General features: G+C 45.8%; 3 protein-coding genes across 12 annotated transcripts in view; 2 read left to right on the plus strand and 1 right to left on the minus strand.

The window, feature by feature from the left end:
- LOC101062933 (calmodulin-binding transcription activator 1-like) overlaps nucleotides 1-7,262 on the plus strand; it is a 39,005-nt gene extending 31,743 nt beyond the window's left edge. Inside the window, exons 9-23 of one of the 5 annotated variants that reach the window (XM_029826224.1) lie at nucleotides 311-437; nucleotides 597-731; nucleotides 2,771-2,919; nucleotides 3,006-3,190; nucleotides 3,264-3,342; nucleotides 3,423-3,690; nucleotides 3,791-4,317; nucleotides 4,484-4,632; nucleotides 4,788-5,031; nucleotides 5,112-5,180; nucleotides 5,342-5,487; nucleotides 5,556-5,627; nucleotides 5,779-5,809; nucleotides 6,192-6,263; nucleotides 6,378-7,262. In XM_029826224.1, the coding sequence (XP_029682084.1) occupies nucleotides 311-437; nucleotides 597-731; nucleotides 2,771-2,919; nucleotides 3,006-3,190; nucleotides 3,264-3,342; nucleotides 3,423-3,690; nucleotides 3,791-4,317; nucleotides 4,484-4,632; nucleotides 4,788-5,031; nucleotides 5,112-5,180; nucleotides 5,342-5,487; nucleotides 5,556-5,627; nucleotides 5,779-5,809; nucleotides 6,192-6,224 (2,214 nt within the window). In that variant the 3' untranslated portion in view covers nucleotides 6,225-6,263; nucleotides 6,378-7,262. Of the gene's footprint in view, nucleotides 1-310; nucleotides 438-596; nucleotides 732-2,770; nucleotides 2,920-3,005; nucleotides 3,191-3,263; nucleotides 3,343-3,422; nucleotides 3,691-3,790; nucleotides 4,318-4,483; nucleotides 4,633-4,787; nucleotides 5,032-5,111; nucleotides 5,181-5,341; nucleotides 5,488-5,555; nucleotides 5,628-5,778; nucleotides 5,810-6,191 lie in introns of all 5 variants that reach the window. The other 4 variants (XM_029826223.1, XM_029826221.1, XM_029826225.1 and 1 more) reach the window with 4 other exon arrangements.
- Nucleotides 7,263-10,794: 3,532 nt separating this feature from the next.
- Nucleotides 10,795-20,293, plus strand: hipk1b (homeodomain interacting protein kinase 1b). 4 transcript variants are annotated; one of them, XM_011614253.2, is made up of 18 exons: nucleotides 10,795-11,360; nucleotides 12,645-13,375; nucleotides 13,479-13,670; nucleotides 13,745-13,926; nucleotides 14,039-14,162; nucleotides 14,271-14,390; nucleotides 14,511-14,597; nucleotides 14,674-14,858; nucleotides 14,945-15,092; nucleotides 15,206-15,392; nucleotides 15,550-15,668; nucleotides 16,287-16,421; nucleotides 17,345-17,496; nucleotides 17,574-17,645; nucleotides 17,767-17,937; nucleotides 18,019-18,227; nucleotides 18,310-18,422; nucleotides 18,548-20,293. In XM_011614253.2, the coding sequence occupies exons 2-18, from the start codon at nucleotides 12,647-12,649 to the stop codon at nucleotides 19,004-19,006; spliced, it is 3,384 nt and encodes a 1,127-aa protein (XP_011612555.1). In that variant the 5' UTR covers nucleotides 10,795-11,360; nucleotides 12,645-12,646; the 3' UTR covers nucleotides 19,007-20,293. The 4 variants fall into 4 exon arrangements, with proteins under 4 accessions (XP_011612555.1, XP_011612554.1, XP_011612556.1 ...); XM_011614252.2 differs by having other exon boundaries at nucleotides 10,796-11,360; nucleotides 17,342-17,496; XM_011614254.2 differs by lacking the exon at nucleotides 16,287-16,421 and having other exon boundaries at nucleotides 10,799-11,360.
- Nucleotides 20,294-20,827: 534 nt separating this feature from the next.
- On the minus strand, nucleotides 20,828-24,952 carry ube2j2 (ubiquitin-conjugating enzyme E2, J2 (UBC6 homolog, yeast)). 3 transcript variants are annotated; one of them, XM_011614251.2, is made up of 7 exons: nucleotides 24,796-24,952; nucleotides 23,047-23,177; nucleotides 22,609-22,649; nucleotides 22,412-22,514; nucleotides 22,200-22,338; nucleotides 22,041-22,121; nucleotides 20,828-21,954 (listed from the first exon to the last, which is right to left on the minus strand). In XM_011614251.2, the coding sequence occupies exons 2-7, from the start codon at nucleotides 23,175-23,177 to the stop codon at nucleotides 21,664-21,666; spliced, it is 786 nt and encodes a 261-aa protein (XP_011612553.1). In that variant the 5' UTR covers nucleotides 24,796-24,952; the 3' UTR covers nucleotides 20,828-21,663. The 3 variants fall into 3 exon arrangements, with proteins under 3 accessions (XP_011612553.1, XP_011612552.1, XP_003973665.2); XM_011614250.2 differs by lacking the exon at nucleotides 24,796-24,952 and adding an exon at nucleotides 24,227-24,402; XM_003973616.3 differs by lacking the exon at nucleotides 24,796-24,952 and adding an exon at nucleotides 23,779-24,126.
- Nucleotides 24,953-25,521: the final 569 nt, after the last annotated feature.

Consider the following 25,521-nt stretch of genomic DNA (forward strand, 5'->3'; position numbering starts at 1 on the left):
GCCTACCGTGCACTAGTATAATTTGAATTCTATTAAATATTTTGTGCAAGGTATCGCTGCTCATGTGCACATTTTATTTTATTTTGTTGCCATTTTCAAACGAGGTTATGGTGACTACACCACAACTTTTCTTGAGAAATTGTTGGCAGAACATTTCGAAATAAAGGCTAGTATTTGATTTATTAGCATCATTTTATTGCATTTTGCATCTACTTACTGTTCATAGAGACTTGTTTGCAATAGTGAGGGGGACTTTTATGGACACAGAAGTCACAGCATGTGGGATTAGAGGCCTGTTTGTGTGCTGCAGGGAGGTGTGAAGGTGCTGATCACAGGTCCGTGGTTGGAGTCCAGCAGTGAGTACAGCTGCCTGTTTGACCACATCAGTGTCCCCGCTGCCCTCATCCAGCCAGGGGTGCTGCGCTGCTACTGCCCAGGTGACGTGCTCCTCTATAAACATTTAGCATCACTGATAATGTCACACAGGACAGAACACAAAAGCAGATTAATATAAAACCACAGCCTGAAAGGGACCTTTTCTGGTAAATGTGTCTCTCAAACATCTGCATATTTGCTAACCTGATATCTGTTTCCAGCTCACGACACGGGACTGGTGATGCTGCAGGTAGCTATGGGTGGTGAGGTCATCTCTTCCTCCGTGGTGTTTGAATACAAGGCCCGGGACCTTCCTGCTCTGCCATCATCTCAGCATGATTGGCTCTCTCTCGATGGTGAGCACATTTGCATTTTCTCAATTGTGGGTAAAGGTGCAGGTGTCTGTTCGTATGGCACCGTAAATGAGCAAGCGTGCGCTATTTATTTAGTTATTGTTTCAGAAGGCCTTTAAATTTCTTTAAGACGTTGGAGGTGCCATCTTCTGCATGGCACCGCGGGTGTTTGCATGTGTGTGGTGTAACTGCAGCGGGGGAAAGACGCGGGTCTCCACAGCAGACGCGTCCCGGGCTTCTGCGTTCGCCCCCATCTCTGCGTTGCGCAATGCGGCACTGCGGTCGCAGCGGGCTGTCTGTCTGTGTGTCTGTCTGTCTGTGTGTCTGTCTGTGTGTCTGCTGGAGTGAAGGACACCGACGAGGTTTGCGTCGAGTGCCGACAATGGTCACGGGGTGCTGCGCATTGTTGGACGCTGGGTCCTGGCTGGACACGCGCTTCGGTTACCCCCCCATTGTTCACCTTCATCTGGCAAAAACAGACCGAGATACGTGTCCGATCCCGCGCGTGCGCGCGCCCGGTCGATCGCACGGAGGCAAGCGAACCTCCCGCAGCTCCGGGTCTGGCGGGCCGGTTTGAAGCGTCCGTGTCCCTCCCCCGCCCCCTCCGTTATTTGTGTTATTCCGGCTCGGAGCAGACGCGGGGACGCAGAGAAGGAAGATAGAGAGTCGCTGTTCGGGTTCGTAAAGTCTTTGATTTTCAGCTCTTCAAATCGCGCTCGGTCGTCGATGCTGGGGACGCTGCTGCAGACGGCTGCTTGCTTTATTTTAAGACTTCTTGAATCCATAATTGAAATACCTGTTGTAGCCCCAGACTCTGTTTGCGTTTAATTAGAAAGCTCATTTAAAGTATATTCTTGGTCCAAGAAAGGCAGTTTCGATGTCACCAGGAGGGTAAAATCACTGTATGTAACCTACATTTTAAATCCTTGAGACAGGGTCAATTAGCCCATCAATCACTCAGAGGCTCCTGTATTGCAGGTCAGTGCTGCATGACATGATGTCTTGAGGATGTAGACAGATCAATGAATTTAAGAGGCTTTTTCAATTGTCTTGTTTGATTCTGAGCCAGATTTCTTTAGTTTTCTCAGGTAATGCAAATTAAGCAGAATCAGAAGAATCAGAAGAAGGTTTATTGCCATTGTTCATGTAATACACAGTATTACACAAACTAGGAATTTGTCATGGTGTGCCGCTGCGACATTCAACATAACACTAGACATCAACACCACACTAGAATAAGATAAATAAAATAAAATAAGACTTATATACAGTATATACATAAATGGTGAGTGGTAAGAAATAGTGCAGGTCCATGAGGAGTAATGTATTGTTTATGAGTCCGGCTGGCTGCTGTACATGGTGCTTAAGTGATAAGTCACTTGGTGTTCAGCAGCCTGATGGCAGAGGGGAAGAAGCTGTTAGTGTAGTGGGAGGTTCTGGTCCGAATGGACCGTAGTCTCCTGCCTGAGGGGAGGGGGGAAAACAGTCCGTGACCAGGGTGGGAAGGGGAAGCAATCAGCCACATCCCCTGTTGCAAAAGTTTATAACTGGTTGTAATCTAGATTCTTGTTTGTCTCTATATGTCAGTCCTGACTGTGAGCAGATGTCCTGCAGGGTCCACACAGCCTGTAAACCACAGTCCATGTGTTTCATTCTATGGTTTAGAAACTGAAAAGAATAACAAGGACCTCTTGTAGTCAGTCAGGATAGTTGTTTTTCTGCTGATATTCTGCAGCATTTGTTTTGCAAGCAGATATTTTCTGCACAGCTATATTGACTGTGGACGTCTGTTAATAACGTATCTGCTAAAAACATAGGGTTTTGTGTTTTTTATGTTCAAAAAGCTCAATTTACAAAGAGCTCCACTCTTCTCCTGACTGGCAGAGGGCCTCAGCTCAGTGTGCCACAGGCAGAAATAAAAACTGGAGGGAAATTAAAAAAATAAAAATAAAAACACACACCAAGAAAGCAGTATTTGGTTCAAAAAATATTTGAATTGTATTTCAATGAGTGAAAAAAGTTCTTCTGTCTACCTTCTACAGACACCCAGTTCAGGATGTCCATCTTGGAACGACTGGAGCAGATGGAACAGAGGATGGCTGAGATAAGTAATCAGAACCCAAGCTCAGAAACCATAGCAACCAAGGGCAGTGGGGTGGAAGGCGGAGGCGTCGCTGATCAGCAATCTCAAGTAATGAGAAATGAAATTTTCAGGGGTAAAAGCAGTGCGGGGGAAACGCAAACATGCTTGTGACAGAGCGTTTTGTCTGCCCTCAGGTTTCTCCTGATCAGGATTCTTTTGAGAGCCGTGTGGTGATAGTGTGCGAAAAAATGATGTCCCAGTCATGCTGGGCTTCATCCACTCAGCTCATCCACAACAAGAACTCCAGGGGAATGACCTTGTTGCATCTGGCTGCTGCTCAGGGCTACGCAGGACTCATTCAGACACTCATTCGCTGGCGGTGAGGACCGTACATGCACTGTTATGAACACAACAAAGACGTCTGTCATTCACAGTTTTACCCTGGTTTGCAGCACAAAGCACGCTGACAGCATTGACCTCGAACTGGAGGTGGATCCGCTCAATGTGGATCACTTCTCCTGCACTCCACTGGTGAGCGATCAATAACCTTCAGTCGTGCTTTTCAGTCTGTGTGTGTGAGTTTATCGTGAGCATTCTCTTGACTTTGCCAGATGTGGGCCTGCGCCTTAGGCCATACCGAGGCTGCTCTGATGCTATACCAGTGGGATCCACGAGCTCTGGCCATCCCTGATTCGCTGGGGCGCTTGCCTCTCAACATCGCCCGATCTCGGGGTCACACGCGACTAGCTGAGCTCTTGGAGCAACTGCAACAGTCTCCTCAGGCTCAGAGCCAGCTCACTGAAACGTGGATGGAGAAGTGGAGAGGCGAGTCACAGACCAACGGAACGAACAACAACTCTACCACAAACCTTAACTCAGGTTGGTTTTATCACCAGGGCAGGATTTATCTGCCAAGGAACCCGTTTCTCCTGCAACTGGCGCATGTTTCACTTTTGTCAAAATGTTGTTGTCTTCTCAGAACTGAAAAGAGCCAGAGCGCAGATTCCACCAGACAACCAGAAGCAGAGCCGAAGCCAGTCGGGACAAAGAGCGCAGCAGGGAAGCCAAGAAGATCAGGGAGCCCCAGCCAAAAGACTCAAACTAAACCCAGACACTCAGCAACAGCTCGCTAACTCAGCCCCTGGCAAAACCACCTTCAGATCCCTCCTCAACTCACCCCCCTGTCCTTCCCCTCAACAGCCCCTCCTGTCCACGACCCCACAAACTCAACACTTCAACCTCAGCTGTCAAAATACACCACCTGTCAGCTCAAGCCCCAACTGGTCTCAGCTCCACAACGCTCCGTTCTCCTACCTGCCGGCCAGGATAGGGAGGTCTGGAGGGGGCACCAGGCGGGGTCCGAGACAGACTCTTGTGGAACGTAGCCTAGCCAGGAGAATTGTGGGAAAAGAACGACTTTCTTTTCACCTGCGCCAGAGTTTACTGTGTGACAGGGGAGAGGAGACAGAACTCCTGACCTATCAGGATATAACAGACGACCTGCAGGTAAGAACGGTGGATGTGCTTGTTAGAACACAACACTGGAGCATATGTAGCAATCTTTTCTGCAAACTTATTTACAGGTGCCACTATAGACATGAAAATACATGCCAGAAGTGTTTGTCTTTGGCAATAAATACTGTGACTTCACTGGATTTCTCTTCTCTTCCAGATGGATATTACGATGCTAGCTGATGACATCATGGAGAGTTCAACTGATAGGCTTAAGCAGGAGGCTATGGAGACTGAAATAGACTCTGGGAAATTGGGGATCAGCAGTGATGTCAGATTACTGACCAGTTACCTTGGTGAGGTGGAAAGGTGAGATATACAATTAGCAAATCTGCTAATAACATATTCATATAACATATACATATTCACAGATGTAGCAGATCTGCTAATAGTATATTAGCAGATCTGCTACATCTGTGAATATGTTGTTTTTTTGAGTGATTGTGCCATCTGGTTATCTCCAGGTTGATAAACTCCAAGCCCCAGAGTCTTCGTCCCAAACCAAGCTCTCTCTCAGGGCCAGTAGATCAGCAGAGGCCTCAGGCTAAGCAAGCCCTGCCCTCCCTCTTCAACTGGAAGTCCTTCCTTTCTTCTCCTCAAGAGGAAAGGTTGAAAACCGGCTCATCCTGTCTGAATATGATCGAGGCAGAACAGGGAGAGCTCTTTGAGGCCATCAGGCGTGCTCTGCAATCCCTCAGAAAACACAAGGTATCAATAAACAAACACAAACGCTGGAAGTTGTCTTCAAATTATTAGTCAATTCTGAAATAACACATCTCTTCCCTCAGGGTCCCATTCAGGAACAACGCAAAGAGATTGCTGCAGTGATTCAGCGCTGCTATAAGCGATATAAGCAGGTAAGAACTGCCAACTGATTGTGTAATAACTTATATATACTTATATATAATAACATATTCATATTGTTTATTAAACACTGTGTGTCTATACTTTCACTAACTGAATGAATCGAGGATTAATCTGGATTTACATGCATGTGTGTTGCTTTCTTGTCTTTCAGTATGCACTTTATAAGAGGATGACCCTGGCAGCCATCCTGATCCAGAGTCATTTCCGGAGTTTCCACGAGAAGAGGAAGTTCCAACAAAGTCGGAGAGCAGCGGTCCTCATCCAGCAATACTACCGCTCCTACAGACACTCCCTCAGGTACCGAACACACACAAGGTGTCATTTTGGAGGCATTTTTCTTACCCCCTGCCTGTTTTCGCCGACAGCAGCCTCTTAACGAAAAAACAGAACCAGGCCGCTCGCAAAATCCTGAGATTCCTGCTCCGATGCCGCCACAGGTGAGGTGTAGCCCTCGACACACGGCCCCTGCAGACACGTCCAAGGACACACAAGCATACACATTACCTACACATGCACAAGCAGCCCACCGTCGCTTGCCCTCGCTACACTGGTGCTAATAGTTGGTGTTGTTTTACTGTTCCTGTGAAGCCCCTTGATGGACCACAGGCCAATGAAACGGGTGAGTCCTTTGTCCCTCTTCTCTCCCTCCCTCTCTCCTGATGCCTGTTTGCATGTCAGTGGAGACAGGGGGAGAGGACGCTGTGGTTTACCCTCCTTTGCCACCCTCTCTCTCTCCCTCTCTGAGAGGACTGTGGAATGATTTGGATTCTTCTGCATGATTGACAGATAGACAGAGGAAACGTTCTGAGAGGAGGGCATGTTCTGACTGACATCAGTGTGGGGGGGGGGGGGGTGTAGGTGTTTTGTTTGCCTGGCAAGTCTCTTATTTTGTGCCTTGGTAATTAAAGGAGAGAATCAGGGTCTAATTAGCAGCCTCACAAAAGCACATGAAACAGTCTTTCCTCTCCGGTATCTCGTTGACGGGTGTGTGTTTTTCCCAGGGCCAGAGAGCAGAGAAAGGCCAGGGGTCCTGAGAGCCCGACGGCAGGCCCCGCACACAGCCCCCTCAGCCTGTGAGCAAACAACAAACACTCCTTCCTCTCCCTCCATCTTTTTCCTTTAATGCATCCCACCTACGATTACCCCAACCCTCTATTCTCTCCCCTTCTCCCCCCGCCCTCCTCAAGAGGGGAAAAAAGAAACTCTTCCCAGACAGACTGAGGACAGGATAGGTGTTCATCATGGCAGCTCAGACAGACAGACTGCTGGGCAGGGTCTGGAGCCCTGGCTCTGCCCACAGCACTGATCCTCCTCCACAGTTTCACTGGGAGGCCATCACATTAACCTCATGGCATTCTTTGCACTCTTCATGGGTATGATACTTTGCAAGAGCGAATCTACAAGCCAGGCGAAAGGAAAAACGGGAGACGTCCCGCGATGGCTGACGGATGAGGTGCCGAGACGCTCCGGCGACGCCCGTCTGGCTGAGGGGAAAAGCTACGTTGACACGAGGAGGAAGTACAAAACATTCCGTGTTTTGTGTCCGGCGATCCATGGAAGATAAAGAAAAACATAAACCAAAAAACTCACTTCTATGTGGTGTTTGCATGCAAGACTTTTTTTTTCTTTCTTTGCTTATTCCTCCTCTCCATCATCTTAAAGATCTAGAGTTGCAAGTCATCGAGCTGACTATATATATATATATATATATCACCCACCACTCTGACTCACAGGCTTACAGACATAATAATCAGTCACCGCGATCAAAAGGGGAGGAAATGCACTTGAATGTAAGAGGGGCATTATTAGTAAAGGGGAAGGGGTCATAAGAACAATGTCTTAATTTGTTACATGGACTTTGTATGGAGTCGTTCTCAGAGGCAGCGTTTGCTCGCCTGACGTGGTGTGTCCGTGTTTGTTCAATTCAATGCATGTGTTTGAGCTACAAGCTCCTGCATGCTTGCCAAACTGCTTTAGTGTTGTTTTTTTTGTATTTCTATGTGTAGTTGTGTCTCACGTCCTCATCAATTATCCTTGCCCTGTGTAATGTGAACTGTGTAAGGACAAATGACTCATTTTGGGTGCTTTATTTATTATTTATTTATTTTTACTCTATTTATTTGAAGGTCTAATTATTTATTTAATTGGCTCAAGAGTGGTTTTGCTTGAGGCTGGTTTCCCCCCTTGTGTGGCAAAATATGATATGTTCCAATGGGTAAATGTCTGTTAATTTGTTCTTTGCGTGAACCTCTGAATCCTAACTGTGGTTTTCAGGAGAGAGTCACATACCATTGCCTTGACTTCTTCTTGAATTTGAGAGGTCTCTATGCTTGCTCTGTAGGGGACATGGGCCCTATATCTGCCCCTGTCCAGAGCACTGATCCCCATATTAGCCCACACGGGCAATCAAATCCATATTTTGGACTATTGCTGTATATAAACTGACGAGGTAAGGGGGTGCGAGGACCCTTAAACTTTTTCATAAGAGGACTGTATTTAAGATTATAAATTATTTTACTCCCATAATGAGAACTTCGGAGAGAGTACACAGGATGGCTGTATTGCTTGTAAATAATGTAGATATTAAAAACGGAGTAACGTGCATGAGATTTAAGACAAAGAAACCGCAAAAAGAACATGTTAGTGGCTACGGACTGAGAGGATTTTAACTGCTTCACTTAAAAAGAGTATCCAGTATAAGTGTTACCGAAAAGAACATTTTGTTAAAGCATGCAACTTGAAAAAAAAAAATCTAACTTTAGAAATATAAGTGGGAAAAACTAGCTGAAATGACTATCTTTCAGACAAAACATTTACACTCGTGTTTTTGTTTCTTGGCTAGGAAAATTTAAACCCTTTTGCCAGTAGTGCCAATTATTATGAATGCTCTTTTTGCCTAACAATATGTTATGTTTGGGAAGCCTTCACCCAAAAGACCACAGAGGCGACACACAGACAACGAAACAGTAGAGAGATCTAGTTCTAGCTCAATCGTAGACCTGCGGGTTGTGAGGTTAGCCTAAGGCAGACTTGCTTGTGGAAGACGGCGGCAGCGATGCAGGTATTATGGCAGCACTAACGGTCAAGGAGATGGTGGTTGTTTTAATATGAAATGCAATGAATGAAGATTCCCCCCGACAGGGGAAGGGGCGCTACATTCTTTACAATGTGGTTGTGCTTCAGCAGCATACTAGCTTTTACTGAGACCATTATTTATACCTATACAGCAGATCCAGCCTGACCTCCAGTCAAAGCTTCCCATCCTCAAACAGAATGTCTCCTCCCTGGTTTCTACATATCATTTTGATTCCTTTTTTTTCTTTCTTTCTCCTCATCGTCACTGCCATTACTGTACGACGTGTGATTTAGACTTCTGGAAGGGTCTGTTAAGAAAGTGCCTGCTCAATAACAGAAAGGTGCAAGCTAATATCAGGAAATATCTATTGTGTGTCCTCCTAAAGGTTGCCAGTTTATTTTCCTAAACTGTTTGAACTTGATCCGAGTCTAAGTTCTGATGTGTCAGTTTGTGAGTGAGTGGATGCTCGTGGTCTGACAGATGCTGTGCGTCACCATCACTTTATGCCCCGTGTGTGTGTCAAATTTGCATTATTGCGAGAAGAAAAATTGAATTTATCGTCTGCATACGACAGGCACCGCCACCGACCTGCGTGTTCACCCCTCTTTTTCCTCCTGGCAGTATTTGAACGACGGCGACATCTTTCCCAGAGGATAAAACACCACATTAAACACACTCGCCTCCTTTGTCTTCTGCGCTCACACTCTCGCAAAGACGCACGCGCAGTTGGTGCAGACGCTCACAGACATACTTGCTCGGATGCAGAAATTTTAAAAAAAAAAAGAAAAAAAAAAAGGTGCTGCATTCTTTCTCTCTGTGCTTATGTCTTTGGGAACAATTAAATCTCTCCCTTAGATTTTACTCAGGGTTGAAGAACAGAGAGATGGTCTGTGGAGAGAGTGGAAGGTCCCACTGCTGGTGACTGCGTGCATCTACGGACTGGTGTGTGTGTTTGCGTGTGTGTGTGTGTGTGTGTGTGTGTGTGTGTGTGTGTGTTTGGGACGCTCTAGCTCTAAATTCACTCTTCAATCCAACTCAACTGACACACTCCGCTTGGTCCCCCCATCTCATCCTGTGAAGCAGCGAAAGGTTCACTTTTTCTATCAGAAAAGAGAAAAAAGAATCCCCAAATTCTGGATTTTATAAGATTTTTTTGACTAGAAAAGTTCAAAATTCAAGTGATATTTCTATTTATACACTAGCGCTGTACTTAACTGTACGAGAATCTTGAAATAGGATGTTCTTTGATAGTGCAAAAATAAGTAATGGCCACGCGTCGACTTAATTTTCTTGATTAAAAAGTATGAGGTAATGCATTTGGAGATTTACAATTGGATGATCTCGTTATCTTAACACGTTCTCTGAACTTTCATCATACTGAGAGACAGCCACGGTCAGGACAGCGCTATCACTCACGCTGTAATATCACTTAAAACGGCACAATTTTTGGTTGCATTAAAAAAAAAAAAAAAAAAACGCACACCCGCACACGCAGACAAAAACGCTTGCACTTATCATCACCTAGAGGACATGAAACTAGACACGTAGACTGCAGATAATCCACCAGTGCGTTCATGTTTATGGAGAGGATGGCAAATGTAAATGTACGTAGAGTAGAAGACGTTAAAAATAAAGAAATACACCTTAGTAGACAGCTGGTAGAGGTGCAGAGACGGCCTCTGCTCTCATGGGTCCGCCTAGAGATGAATGGTATTACCTTCAGGCCTTTTTTTGAGAGGGTGTGTGTCCAGACACCACATTGCATGCCAGAATGATAGACCCCTATAGATAATCTATGGCTAGGCCTCTCCTTGCCTTCCTCTTCTCCACCTCCTCTCTCTCCCTCTCTCTCTCTCTCATTTCCTTGCCTGCTATTGTGTTCTCCATGCCTCTCTCAGTATTTTCATCCCTCTTTTTGTAGCCTAGATTTTACTTTGTTTTACAAATGTGCATGCACAAGCATCACTAAATTGTTGATGTTTTTAAGAGAATATTTTGTTGCTGAGGCCATGCAAAGTGTTTTGAATATTGCCCTTATATGTGGAAAATGTCTTCTGAATGCTTTACATAATTTCTGCTGTAAAACGAAATCAGAATAAAAAAAATTTGCACTTTAACTGACCCGTTTTCCTCTGATGCTTATTTTGTTTCCACCAGATTCCAGCTGTTCATCACACTGAGCAAATCCAGACAGTGACATTAACTTTTTGAACCTAACATGGCCAAAAATGTTTGATTCTCAAATTATTTCTGGACATAAATTTGACACCAACTATACTTATACTGATTTATACTGTAAAAATCAAGTACAAACAATAATATACCGTAATTTCCCTCATCTCTAATTAATCCACAAAGTTAGAAATTGTGAACGTGTCTGTGTGAATTTCAGACGTGCAAAATATGAGTTTTATTAACCTTTGTTATGTTTTCCACTTGCATTATCTGGTAGGGTTAAACCAGAACATTTACTTTACTTTAGTCACGTACGGGAACATGTTGCGCCTAACGGAAAATTACCACCATTGACGTCACCACCCAGCGTTTTTTTTATTATCAACTTCTAGATTTTTGTCCCTCTAGTTTAACACAAGTTCAGCAGAATCCTTGGACTACGTGTCTGTTGAGTTTTACGAATTTTTTGAGGGTATTAAATAGGAAAAAACCAACGACAACGACGGCAAAAGTAACTTATCTCGGCTCCCATCAGTCTCGAGGCTCCAGCAGTAACCGGAAGTATCGTAATGTCAGCAGCTGATAAAAGGACGTGGTTGTTCCGGAGACAGAACTGGCTTCAGGCGGACGCGCTTGGGACAAAATCTATGGATTTTTAACGTGCGCATGTATATACATAGGGCCGTATTATGTAACTGTTAGTACATAATGATAACGGTGTTTATTTATTTACTAACAGCGGCAGTGTGACGTTTTTTTTTGGTGCCTAGTACTTCATCGACTGAAGAAACAATGCAGGCCTAGCTAGCATTTATCCTTAGCTAGCGGAAGCTAGTCCGATAGCGCTGGTCTGGCTGACTGCAGTGGGATTTAAACCTCGGAGGAAGCCGTGTTTGGACCTGCAACAACGCCCGATCAGGTATGCTATTGTATCCGTATTTGTACTGAACACACAAGCCTATTCTTGGCTTGATTTTGCATTTAGATTGGGTTTGTTGCCAATGATCTAGACGCCACATTTTCACGAAGCTGCTCAGCTTTTGCGAACGACATCACCATGTTGATTTGATCTGAACATTCTGTCAAGGAAGCCATAAAGGTCGATGCCTGACAGGTTGGCGAAGATATGTATAACAGACGTGTAGATCTCAGTAATATGGGCTTATTACATTGGTGTTCACAGGTTGTCTCAATACCCTGGGCCAGTAAATCCACTGGCCACCCTCTCGTTTAGATTAGCTTAGCTTAGCTTGGCTGTTTAGCTGCTGCGCTACAGTCGCCGAATTACATAAGAATTTAAAAGAGAAGTAAAACAATCCTATGTTATATCTTCCTTGGTTTATAGACATTTAATAAAAGCACTCTATGGACTCTTAACAGTCACATTTTCCTTAAGATTAGACTTGATCGTGGGTGTCATTAGATGTGACCTGGGTGAAACCGTTTTAGCTGTTTTCATAATAAAGGTTTGTGCATTATTCCAGTGTTTATAACGTGTTTATGTCGCTCTCTCCTGGTGGCCGCTCAGTTATTGTGTGCTGTGGTCATCTTTATCTATCTATCAATATTCCCAGCATCGTAAGTTCTTAATAGTTTGAGATTTGGTCTTATTTTCATGCCAGCTGTGGTGGATTTGGATGTCAAGAATCGATTTTAAGGTGGTTTTGAATGAAGTATAAAGGGGGTAACCCTCTTGTTCCTCATAAAGAAAACTATTTCCATTCAGTGAAGCTAAATCTGTTGTGCTTGTGATTTTCCTTTTGCGGTTTCAAAAGGTTTCCTTTATAGAATGCTTTATTTGATGCTGTTTTTACAGTAAGTTTTGGTTTAGTTTTGCTAAGTTGCTATTTAAGTTTCTTGTTCTTGACTTGGCACATACTTGGTTTCCTTTCAGTTGCACAATGCGATGATTGTTCCTTTAGACTTCATGAGTGCAGCATTTATTGTGTGTAATAGTGTTATAACCATTTTAACTAGTGTTATCCGATAACCAATCATTATGTATTTAACTAGAAACTTGACATTTGTATACCAGTATGGACATATTGCTTGCAACATGCATTTTAAGACACTATACAATAGTAAAACACATTTTTCTTCAGTAACAGGGCATTACTTAATGATTTATACAGTTGTGAATTGTGTATTGCGTTTGGCTCTATGGTGATTGAGGTGACGGTAAAGAGTTGTTTCCTCTCCACAGCTATGAGCTCGCAGCTGCAGGTTTTCTCCCCTCCTTCGGTCTCCTCCAGTGCCTTTTGCCGAGTCAAAAAGCTGAAGGTGGAGAGCAACGTCTGGGATGTGACCACCTCTGAAGCTTTCAGCTCCATAGCCGGGCAGACGGCCTACACGTTTGCCCCGGCCATGGCCGTGCCTCCTTTCGCACCGTCTCTGGTTTTCCCTCCGGCAGCACCGGGTTCCAGGGGCCAGGTGGTGGTGCGAGCGGCCGACAGCACCGGTAGTCTTCCCCGCGGATCCAGTCGGCGTGTCGCAGAGCAACCGACATCTTCGTCCTACAGCCACGCCGATGTGCCCTCTGAGACAAGAGGACACCGGCATGGACAGAAGAGGAAGATGGAGGAGGCCAGTGAAGGCAGCGGGAGTGGCTGTGGCAGTGTTCAGATACTGGAGGAGCTCTCTGCTCCTGCAGCCAACTACTCCACCCGCACCGGCGGTGGAGGAGGGGGCACGGGCCAGTCAATACCCCACTCTGCCCCCACCACCAAGAGCAGCAGCTCCAACGGCGAAGGCGATTATCAGCTGGTGCAGCACGAGATCTTGTGCTCCGTCTCCAGCAGCTATGAAGTGCTGGAGTTTCTGGGTAGAGGCACATTTGGACAAGTGGCAAAGTGCTGGAAGAGGGGAACCAACGAGATTGTTGCCATCAAGATCCTGAAAAACCACCCTTCATACGCTCGTCAGGGCCAAATCGAGGTACGTAAAGATCATCTTCTGGCAGTTGTTGGATTTAAATTCACTTAAGTGTTATTAAAAATGGATCTCAGCGGTCACATGTTGACCTTTTGACCTTTGTTAGGTGGGGATTCTGAACCGGCTGAGCGCAGAGAACGCAGATGAATACAACTTTGTGCGTTCGTACGAGTGCTTTCAACACAAGGGCCACACTTGTTTGGTGTTTGAGATGCTGGAGCAGAACCTTTATGACTTCCTCAAGCACAGCAAGTTCAGCCCGCTCCCCCTCCGGCACATCCGACCCATCCTGCAGCAGGTGGGCAAACACCCACACCTAAAGCTTCGAGTCAAAGTTGCCATGTGTGAGCATGCTTGTGTGTGTGTCTCCAGGTGGCAACAGCACTGATGAAACTGAAGAGCCTGGGTCTGATCCATGCCGACTTGAAGCCCGAGAACATCATGCTGGTCGACCCCATTAGGCAGCCCTACAGAGTGAAAGTCATTGACTTTGGCTCTGCGAGTCATGTGTCCAAAGCTGTCTGTTCGACCTACTTACAGTCTCGCTACTACAGGTCTTTAAAATAAAATTTTTGTTTGGTTAAATCCCTAAATTTAAACACAATAACCGTGCCACCATTACACAAGTCTCGGCTCATTTCTGTTGATTTGATCTGTATTGTGCAGGGCTCCGGAGATTATTTTGGGCCTGCCCTTTTGTGAAGCTATTGACATGTGGTCCTTGGGCTGTGTGATTGCTGAGCTGTTTCTGGGTTGGCCTCTGTACCCTGGGGCCTCCGAGTACGACCAGGTTGGTAATAACGTTAGCATGTTATGCTAATGGTTTTAGCGGGGTGTTGAGCACGCTGTCCCTTGAGAAAGTTCAAAGGTCACGATTGTGATCCCTTTTTTCTTCCAGATCCGTTACATCTCTCAGACTCAAGGCTTGCCTGCTGAGTATCTGCTGAGTGCAGGAACAAAGACTGTTCGCTTCTTTAATCGAGGACCCGACTCCAGTTATCCACTCTGGAGGCTCAAGGTGATTGTAAACTGATGATGTAATGGCTACAGTAATACACTCAGCTTTTAGCTTATTAAGTAGACCAAGATACTGTGATTCTAACTCAAATAGTGAAGACTTGGTTGGTTTACTTTCCAGACTCCAGCAGAGCATGAGATGGAGATGGGAATCAAGTCCAAAGAGGCCAGAAAGTACATCTTCAATTGCCTGGATGACATGATGCAGGTCCGTGTGTATCACCATCACCTGGACAGGGTCGTGGTGGTTTGGCCTGTTTGAGCGTAACCTCGTGTCTCTGCAGGTTAACCTGTCTTCACATTTGGAGGGAACGGACATGTTGGCTGAGAAAGCTGACAGACGAGAGTTTATAGACCTCCTGAAGCGGATGCTCCGCTTGGACGCAGACAAAAGAATCACTCCCACAAAAACTCTAGGCCACCCCTTTGTCACCATGAGCCACCTTGTGGATTATCCCCATAGCTCCCAGTAAGTGGCGATAATCTCCTGAAGCGATCCGCGAGTGCGTGTTTGTCTCTGCTTTAAACGAAAGGCCGATACTGTGTCCACTCTAGCGTGAAGTCTTGCTTCCAAAATATGGAGATCTGCAAGCGACGCAGCTCCTACGACAGCAGCAAGTCCCTGTACTCCACCAGTGCAGTCCCCAGCGCTGCTGGCAACCTCACTGTCACATTCAGTAGCCAGCTTAACCAGCATAACCAGGTAACCACCAGCACTTTAGGCCAGGAAGTTCCCCTTGCACATAAAGGAACTGCCCCTCGGCGGGGGGGAGGAACTGTCCACATCATCATTTTTGTTTTGCTCTTCTTTCCTAGGTGCCTTCTGCGGGGGGAGCGGTTCCTTTGCTGAACTACCAGCCAGCTTTGTACCAGCAGGCCACTATTAACATTCCCGGGCTCACTCAGCAGAGCGTCCCAATTCCAACACGTCCTACTGGTCTGTGCAGCCAGACGGAACCTTTCCAGCAGACTTTGATCGTCTGCCCCCCCTCCACCATCCAAGGTGAGCAATAAAGTTGCGTTCAGGCTGGCAAAAAAAAAACATTAAAATGTGTTACAACAATCAGGACCAATTTAAAACCTGTTACTTGTCAATAATCTTTGCCAGACTGTGAAAAAGCTCTGAGTTCTTGACAGATTTTTGAACTCGCTCTTTTCAGGGCTTCAACCATCCAACAAAAGTTCCACCTTTCCTGTAAGGATGGAGAACTCTGTACCCATCGTACCTCAGAACCAGTCGGCCCAGTCGCTGCAGATTCAACCAAATATGCTCACACAGGTAAGGGTTGAATTGCCATGATGTAAAGTCTGTGTGTGTGTGCGTGCGTGTGTGTGTGGACAGATGGTTGAACCCTGTTGAAGGGCCACAGTCGCTGGGCAGCAGTTGTCTTCTTTTAACTGGTCCAGAGTGGATTGAACTTTCGCTGAATGGAGCTGCGTCATCCAGAGGATCCGGTTTTACTAGAAGTCCATTAGCAGCCTGAACAGTTACACAATGTAATTAATCAGTGTTCTATTAATCTGGGTTGAGTTTTAAAGGCATTAAATTGATTGATCTAAAAATAAGGACTAAGTTCTTACGTATGAACTTGGAAATCTTAATGTGACGAGGATCCGAGACTCTGAAGAGAATGATGTTGGTTCCCATTGAAATTTCTTCCACTTCTGATGTAAATCTGCAGATCTTTTTGTTGTCTTTAATGGGGTCAGAGTGTTAAATGCAAGAGGCGTGTGCGACTTTAAAAGAAAGCAGCCGTTTGTGTTTGTCAGCGTCGGTGGCTTCCGTGTTCAGGTGACCACCTGAACCCACGTCCGTTTTGTCAGAAACAGCACTGAAGAACTTTGCTCTTACCCTCACCCTCTGCCTTCCCCTATTCTTCCTTCCTCCCCCCTCCAGGGTTCCTGCACACCCCTGATGGTGGCCACCTTGCACCCACCCTCAGCAGGCATAGCCCCCCAGTATTCTCTGCCCCTGGGGCTGGGCGCCGGCGTGGCTCAGCCCACCCTCCTGGAGCACACAGCCACAGTGCTGGTAAAGCAGCGACGGCGTCCTTGGACGAAGATTTGCCTCTAACACCACCTCTCTCCCCCTCTCATTTGTTTGCAACCTCCCTTTTGCTCTCTTCTCTCTGTTATTCGGGGCTTGTTTTCACGTCGTGCATCAACCTTCATTTTTCCAGACTTTCCGTTGTGGTCAAACTCACCGTTGCTCATTTTTGTCAGGAGTTCAGTGGCGTGCTGCCGCCGTCATCCTTCTCAGTTTACTCTTTTTGACATAACTTTTCACTGTTGCACTAAAGCTGAATTGACAAGACATGCCATCTCTCCTCTCCAAAGGACACCCTCCCCCCACCCCCCACCCCCCCATTCTTTCCCTTTAGGTATTCTGAAGGCATGGAGCGCATGTGTCGCTGCGATGGCCTGCGCTTTGCTTGCAGCTTCTTTTGTCCCGTCCTTCAGTTTCAGAGGACTGCAGCTCCCAAAGCCCACTAACCCCCCCCCCCCCCACCTCCTTGGCGTCCTGAATCTCTGACACACATCTTTGTTTCCAGAACATGTGGCATGCTTTTCCCCCCCAGACAGCTTATCAACCGACCGTTTGGCATCAGGAGACTAAACAAATTTCCTTCCCCCAGTTTTTCTCCTTTAACAGGCACAGCCCTCCTAATAACTGATCGGACTGTTGACAGCCTCATTTGTTTGTGCTTTGCATGATGTTATCTTGTGCATTTGTTGCAGGGCTATGCTAAAATAAAGGAATGGCTTGGGGGAAGGTTGCTCCCTTATCTGGCTTTGTGCTGTTGCCTGTAGAATCGATTAGCCAGTCGGTTTCCCTTTTCGTCTCAGCATGGCTCCATTTTTTCCCCCTCCCATTCCGACATCGATTGTTTGAAACAACCCTGTAATATTTAAGCCTGGATGTCCTGAAATGGGATGTTTGTTCTTCTTCAGCAGGCCTGGCCCACTGGCACCCAGCAGATTCTGATACCGTCGTCATGGCAGCAGGTTCCAGGTGTAGCCATCCACAGCTCCGCACATCAGTCTAATGTGGCTGAATCCCCCCTGGGACCTGTCGATGGTGCCACACAGCAGCAACACAACTGGAGGTGAGGCTCAGCAGTTAAAACTCAACAACAGTTGTCAAACAATGCTTAATGGGTTTCTTTTTAAACTCTGTTAATAGAGGCACAGCCCAGGCCAGGGCCCAGCAGGAGAAGAAGAAGGTGAAGGCCAGACGGGGCGAGAACAGGAACAGGTTGGTAGAGAAGTGCAGCGTTTTTAAATTGGGGTTCAGAAAATGTTTCGCTTTTAGCTTTTCCTCTTTGTTCCTCCATGTTAAATCCCATTACGTCGCCCCTCTTCCCAAATCTGTGCAGGGGTGTATCCACTGCATCGTTTCTCAGCAGCAGCAATATAACCCCGCCCACCTCCAGTGTAGTGATGTCCCAGCCCATCATAATCTCCGACACCCCCAGCCCAGCCGTGAGCATCATCACCATTCACAGCGACACTGACACAGAGGACGAGAGGAAGTTCCATCCCGCCAGGTGAGGAGGATTCACTCTTCCGGACTCATTTACTGCTTCCTGTCTGAGCAGTGACTCACGGAGAGCCGTCTGTTTGTCCAGTGTCAGCTTGAGTCAGCGCACCAACGTCATCAGCTGCGTGACGGTGCACGACTCGGACTCGTCAACGGCCAGTCCTCTGACCCCTCTTCCCCGCACGCTGAACCCAGCCAGCAGCGCCTCGTCCCGCCAGGCCCGATCTCTGGCAGTGGTGGCACCTTCAGTCAAAACCCAGGGCTCAGACAGAGGAGCAGTTTCCCACTTGGAGAACGGTGAGTCAAAGACTCTCCTTCATCACTAATGCTTCATTTTTGCTGTTTTAATTAACTGGTTTCTTTTAATGAACATGAACAGTGAACTATGTGAAGCCTAAGAGATCATCCAACCGACAGCCCTGCAGTTCAGGGGAGAGCATGGAGTGTCCCGGTCTGGTGCCGAGCCAGTCACACCCCTTAAACCTCAGCCAGGTGAGGCGTTTTGGTGTAACCTCGTGAGCTCTGTCCGTGCTGGTAATCCAGAAGGGCACCTTTTGATTGATTTTATTTGGTGTCTAGATGAATCTGAGTGTGGGTTCTGATGTGTTTTCCCTCAGGTTCAGCCTGTGGTTTCTTCATCTCAGGAGCGCTCCAAGAGTGACTTATCTTTGCGTCGCCAGCAGACCTTTCCTCCAGCCGCATCAGCCTCTCACTACAACTTCCCCGAGGTGTCGTCCCTCGCCCCGGCCTCGGCCCCGGGGCCCAGCCTCTACACATACCCGGCTTCGACCGCCCTCACTTCAGCGTCTCAGGCCATGGAGCAGCTGCTGGGCCGCGGCCACGCCGGCCACGGGCACTCCCCCTCTGCCTATGCAGCAACGTACACCTCATCGTCCTCCAGGAGGGACTCGGCCAGTCGTAAGGAATCGGTCAGCAGCCTGCTGCACAGCCTCCCGGCGGCCTTCCAGCATCAGTTTGCCACTGCTTCCCCCTACGTTAGTGTAACACCGCGGGCCGAGGCCTACAGTGCCTACCAGCTGAGCCCCCGCCGCCTCACACAGTACCCCTACCTATAGTGATCACACACTTGGAACCAATGGAAAGGCAAAACACACGCGTTTCTAGAATAACTGCTTCTCTTAGATGTTTGCTGCAAACTACAGCAGCCTTTTAATTCATTGGACAGTTTTAAGTGTTTTTTAATGGCAAGTATTATTTCATATTGTTTATTTTCCTCTTAATGATATAGTTTATACCTCATATTTTAGCTTCAACTCCTGCCCCCAGCTCCTATTTATCTTGAGGCTTTGTGTGAAGAGAGATTACCCTCCTGCCACATGCCGCTATGACACTTTAGCTCTTGTTTTTCATGCCTGACTCGCAGGGCTCCTCCAGTGTTTTAGGTCATTTTCGTTTCTTTAAGGTCCCACACTAATCCATCACCTGGCACTCTTACCTATGTAACCATCTGTCGAGTTCACCATTATGTGTTTTATGGATTAAATTATGTTCTTGGTTGGTTTGAGGAAGGTAATAAGAGAAAGGTGTGATAAACTGATGGATTTGGGTTTAATTTAAATGTGTATGTGCTAGTCTGTTTATGTAGTGACTGTTTAGGCTGGAATAATCACTTCCTTATGCAATAGAAACCTTTTTTTGTCTGCATCAACTGAGTGCTGAATGTATTTATGAAGTAGGCGTGGATTACGATCACCATCCTGAGTAATGATGTGAAAATCACATTTTGTTTTGTTTTTTCTTTATATATTTTAAAATCAAGTTTTTCGTGGACCGAATAATAGTCTGTGAATCCTGACTGTAGTAACTGCACATTATGAAGACAGATTTGTGGCCAGTCTTTACTGTTTTTATATCCGGGAGGTCAGCAGGAATGATAATGCTGCTGTCCCACCTTTGGAAACGCTCGCTAGGAAGTTAAATTTACTGCCCACTCTGCTGTACAACGACTGCTGAAAGGCCTCGAGTTCTCTTATTCCACGTCTGAAAAAATAATAGCTTTTAATTCCTGTTCACTAAACGCACTTCTTCCTACAACCCACAAAGAGTGAGAAGTTCATTTAATGATTGAAATAAACTCTTCTGTGAATTAACTGCATGGAAACGTTGGAACTGACGCGTGAAGCTTTTCTAAAGCCAATCTCGGGATGGTCTGTGGGTGATGAAAGTTTTCCTTTTCCCTGTTGTATTTGCATCGATTTTGTGTCGTAATGTCTGAATATTTATCTGTATTCCATCATAGTATAGTTATATCTGCTATTTGTTAGAAATAAATCAGGGAAAAAAGTTTCAGTTCATATAATCCACTGTCAACATTTTCAATAAAATCATCACAAATCAGGAAATCTGTTATCATTCCACCATTCGCAGCTTTGAAAAGATTCCTTAATTTAATCGTTTTAAAGTGAGATGGAGACTGCAAGAATTTTACACCTGATGCCGTCCAACACTGTCTGCAGCCACAGCGGATTATTCCCCCCCTCTTTCTTCCACTTAATTACTGGGGTAGTAAAGTGCTCAACATCTTCCTCCTGGAGAACACAAAACTTCCCACACCCAAACATAATTCCTCCAGATTGTTCCGGGTCTCCTCCCTGCCACACATGCACCCCCAGGGAGGAATTCCATTGACTTATGAGAGTTTGATGAATATTATATAGTTGAGAGGATTCAGAAACCCGCTCCTGCTAAGGGCCAGAATCCAGGCCGGGTTTTCTGTCTGACCAGGTGAACATTTGACATTTTCTGGGCCCCAAATGTTCCGGTTGGACAGAAAACCTGGCAGGATCACAGCCCTTATGGGACCGGGTTGTTGAATCCTGATTTGGAGTCTCACAATCTAACATGCGTGTTTTTGGACAGTAACAGGACAAAAAAAGTTTTCTAAAATCCCCCATCACACGGGGTTATTTATTTGCATTTACTATGAAAACATACAATGTCACACATCATTAAATGGAGCATGGACATCTGTCTGTTATCCAACCATCAGCAGGCTGTCTTGTTTATTGAGATGGTTCCAAGAAAAGAGCAGAGATTTGTTGAAACATAATCATACACACTAAACCTAACTTGACTACACAACAGGTAACCAGCAGTGAAGTAATCTGTGGCCACAGCTCAGCCCTGTCGCCAGAACCGTTATGATCCAACCCTATAAATTAGAAAAGTGGGTGAAAGGACAGAAAGAAAACATCGGTGCTCTTCAAATGTCTCCGTAATCATTATTTCATGTTTGGGAGGCCAATTATAGGATGAAGGTTCCGTATGTGATCGAAAGCTTGGCCCGCGGGTTGTAAACAGATGTGGATCGTCACCGGATCGCCACTCAGACTCGGTGCGTCGGCGCTTTCTCTCACCGCTGCAGATTCTGTTTCAACCAATAATTTCTGCTCTAACGACCTGAAACTGGTCAAACTGGTCTTTGCTTCTGGTGTCTGGGGAAACCCGCGGGTCAAGCTTGTTCCAACTGACATGTACCACTGAAGCAGCAAAGCTCGTGGGTCACAACTGTTTTCAATAACCCCCCCCACTGCCACTCCCACCCGCGTCTTCTCTCCCTCCAGTCCTCCTTCAGTGGGACGTCTTCCAAAGTTGGTGGTGGTGGGGTTGATCGCAGGACCGACCATCCTCCCCCATAGAGTGTTTCTAGATTGTTGAGTCCAGGAGAAGGCTCATCTGCATGGGGGGGAGTGGGCTCCTGCTCTGATGGACTTCACTCCTGGGCTATGCTCCTCAGCACGTATTTGACAGTGTAGGCAAACGCAGCAAAGCCTACAATCACAAACAGGTTGGCTAAAGCCCCGCCCAGAAGTCCATGGTTGCGATTGGCCTGCTCCAGGCCCGGGGCGTGGTTGGCCCCCGGCAGGAGGACAGGGGCTCCGTTGATGGCAGGGAGGCCGTAATGGGCTTGCTGGGGGTCGCCATCGGGCACCACATCGGGCAGAGGGAGGGGCTGGGTGCGGGCTCGTAACTCCTCCTGGGCCTTCTGTTTCTGCTTCATCTCCTGGTGGAGGACAGGAGAGAAATGTTAATCCAGCAGAGAGAAGGATACAGACAGGGCATATTTGATCCGGGGGCAGGGGAACATACATCTACCACGTCAGGAAACAGCTCACAGAAGACCTTATCCTTGAGGTTAAAGGCAAGGCTTTGTGCCGACAGCTGTCTTTTCTGGAAAACAGAAAAAGGTGGACATCAGCTATTTCAGACATCACCAGCAGGAGCTCTACGGGAACGTTTGGTGCTCACGGTGTAGTCGGAGGTCTCGATGCTGCCGAGGGTGGGGCCTTTCTCCACCATGAAGCTGAGCAAACCTGTGAGGATGGTGGACACGGACCAGGCGGGGTTCCATGTGTCTGGATGGAAGTCTGTGATGGACAAACACAACCTGTGGAGGCACAGACACAATAGAGCGTCAGTTTGGGGTTTTTTTAATCTCGAAGGAAAATTTCAATTCTTACCTGGTGTTACACTTGAATCTTCCATTCGGTGTTATCATGTAGATGCTCGGGGGTTTAAAAGGGAATTCCCGGGGAAATATGAGTTTCCCATGATAATATCCTCCTGTGTGGAATAAAACATGTCAGGTATGTCTGCAACAGGCAGAAGTAAACATAAGTCCACACAAAGATGCAGATTCATCCGTAACGTCCGTCACCTTCATATGGAGTTTTCTCAGGACCTCTGACCACATAGTGCCTAAAAAGCAGAGAAAAGGCTTAATTATTACACTCAACTATGCTCCATTACCTTCTTGTCTTTCCACTTAGTAGCAATTGAGTGATGAATGCAACAAAAGTCTGTTTTTAATTAAGTGCTTTTAAAAAAATTCACATGCTTGTTGGAACGATTAAGTGTATTTGGTGTAATTTCTCTAATGGTAATGATTACGTAATCACAAATCAGGAAGTCAATATTATATGGTAATTTAAGTTCTGATTTAAAGCCAATGCTTGTTGAATATAGCAGTAGAACAGGAATTTAGATTATAATCATGATAGCATTGGTTTTAGGTGAAATCTTCAGAGGATTATTTTCCAGAACTCTTCAGACCTGATAAAAGTGCAGCATCACTGCTGTGTCAGGGAGACCTTACCATTCTAGGATGTTGGAGGGGAGAGGTTCAGCACAGATGTAAGGCACAGGGTCTTTCTTTATCCTGAGGTAATCTTGCTTTAGTCTCTGAGTGGCAGTGGTTGTAGCTCTCTTATTCCCGTTGTTGTTCATCTTTAACACAAAGACAATAAACACCGTTATTGGGATTGGATTAAATTGATGTACTCTCTGTGTACTCTTGATGTACTGGGTCAAAGCATCACCTGGTAAACAAAGCACGGTTTGTAATATCAGTTAAAAGTGGTTTTTAACTGGAAATTAGCACTGGTGAAAATTTGCTAAAAATATGTGGGTCAGCAGTCAGCGTCGCGGCTGAAAGAGCCAGATTCTGCAGCCCAATTTCATCAGGCCGGATGCTGAAACATCCCCATTTTGTGACACTTCCTTCCAGGCTGACAAAGTCAGCAACAGATGCAATCATCCAGTCATGGATGAGTAAAATAATACAGCTTGCTTCACTTGCACCCTAAAACAACACAGACATGCTGTTTTTGTGTGTCTGTTAAATGTGTAAAAAGACAAAGGATGAGAAATTACTGTTCTGATTCAACCCAGCCATTCTGTGGTACATAGGGAGGATGCCAAAATAGGAGTTCCCTTAATGGTCCTTGGTTTAATCTCACTTTTCACTGTCTCAGTTTAATGACACTTTTGTATTCTTATTACGTGCTTATGGCTCCTTTGATACATATACAGATATACATATACTCACAAAATGCATGTTAACCACGAATGACCTTGTGGCTGTAATCAAGGCAGTGTTGTTTCCGAATAAAAGAGTTCTCTGCGTCATCGCAAGAGGTTATAGTTTAAAGTCATTCGCTATTTTGCAAGCTGGGGTGATAAATCTATCCGTAAGATATGATCACTCAATGGAGATCGATAACAGACTGCCAACCATGTAAACAAACACTTGCAATCCGATTACCCGAAAAACTAACGAACTCCACTAATCGCCGTTTATAAATACACATACGCACGCCAACCTCACACATCATGAGAGTCAGCCGGTACAGCTGGAGATACGGTAAGTCCCGTCCACCACCATAGTGGCGTTACCTAAGGTAGGCCACCGTAATGTGTAGCTGCCTATCATCAAAGGCTAAGGAAACCCAAATCGCTCGCCGGTACCGCCCGGAAGATGTACAGGACAGACCTACCTCTCCAGACACCCCAGTGAAAAGTGAAATTCGTGGTTGGACACGAAATAGAGCTGCTGTTTCTGCTGTCAAACCCCAAACCGATGAGACGATGACAAAAACGCAGCTTTAGCTAATGCTATCGCCAACGGGAGTGAAGCGACGCTCTTCTTCGTCTTCTTCTTCCGGATGGCGGTTGGCAGCCAACTTGCAGGCGCATTACCGCCACCGTCTGGACTGGAGTGTGTAGCAGACTGCCCTATTGCTGTTAAATCTAAAAGTAACATTTAAAAAATCACCCTAAAATCCTCTTCAATAATTCTGTGGGATTACATGGTGCTTTGTTTCTTTTTGTATTTCTTTTAGTGTGAGTTTCTGTCAATAGTCTTGTTTTTTCTTCCTTCCCGTTTCATGGCGGTTGGCGATATTCGAGCGCATTACCACCACCGACTGGGTGGGACAGCCACCCAAGACCAATAAATCTGAGCAAGATACCGGCTAAAAAAAAACAGAAAAAGAAAAGACACACAAACCCTATATTCTCTCCATCAACTTAGTCCCTCATAAATTTTTGCAGCTTGCTCACTGACCTGCTCTGCAGAATATCCCTCACATCCAACTGTAATCTTTGTTTATCAAGTTCTTGGATCATTTGTCTCTTTGTAATTTGTATTTTCTACAATGGACCAAGACATGCTCCACTCACTCTTCCTCCAGCGGTTGCTCCCCCATCTCTACTGGTAGTGCTGATGTAAGAGATTGAAAGGTCCCTGTACACAGTCTAAGACACTCATTTTATTGATTAGTATTTTATCAAACTTTTTAAACAAAGTGCTTGACTCTTTTCTAGTTCCTGATTAGATCATTTTAGCTTAACCTCCTTCCTAACTTTCTTTTTCTTAAAAAGCATATTTTTTTGTCTTATCGGCTGAAAACCTGAACACATACAATCTACGAATGGCTTTATGAAGACATTATGAATTGTTGGTTTAAATAACAAGATATTGATTGATTGATTGATTATCATTTTTTTCTGTTTTGTCATCAGCCAGTTGGATTTTTGGCAGTCGTTCTGTATTTTTATAAGAATGGGAAGCATTCCTAATTAAAAGAAGTGTGGAATAACGACGTGACGGACATCTACGCATGCGCAGATGTTGTCTGACGCCGGAGCAAATTTTCCCGTCATGTGACCTAATCACATGTTGGTGCCATGTGTTCAGGGCACGTGATTTAACCGTAATCCCTTAATGTCCTTCCTCTATATCTCTACTGGCAGATCACGAAATATTTGTGAAAATAATAAAATAATAATA

Source organism: Takifugu rubripes, chromosome 19 (assembly GCF_901000725.2).
Source record: "Takifugu rubripes chromosome 19, fTakRub1.2, whole genome shotgun sequence".
Taxonomy (NCBI): domain Eukaryota; kingdom Metazoa; phylum Chordata; class Actinopteri; order Tetraodontiformes; family Tetraodontidae; genus Takifugu; species Takifugu rubripes.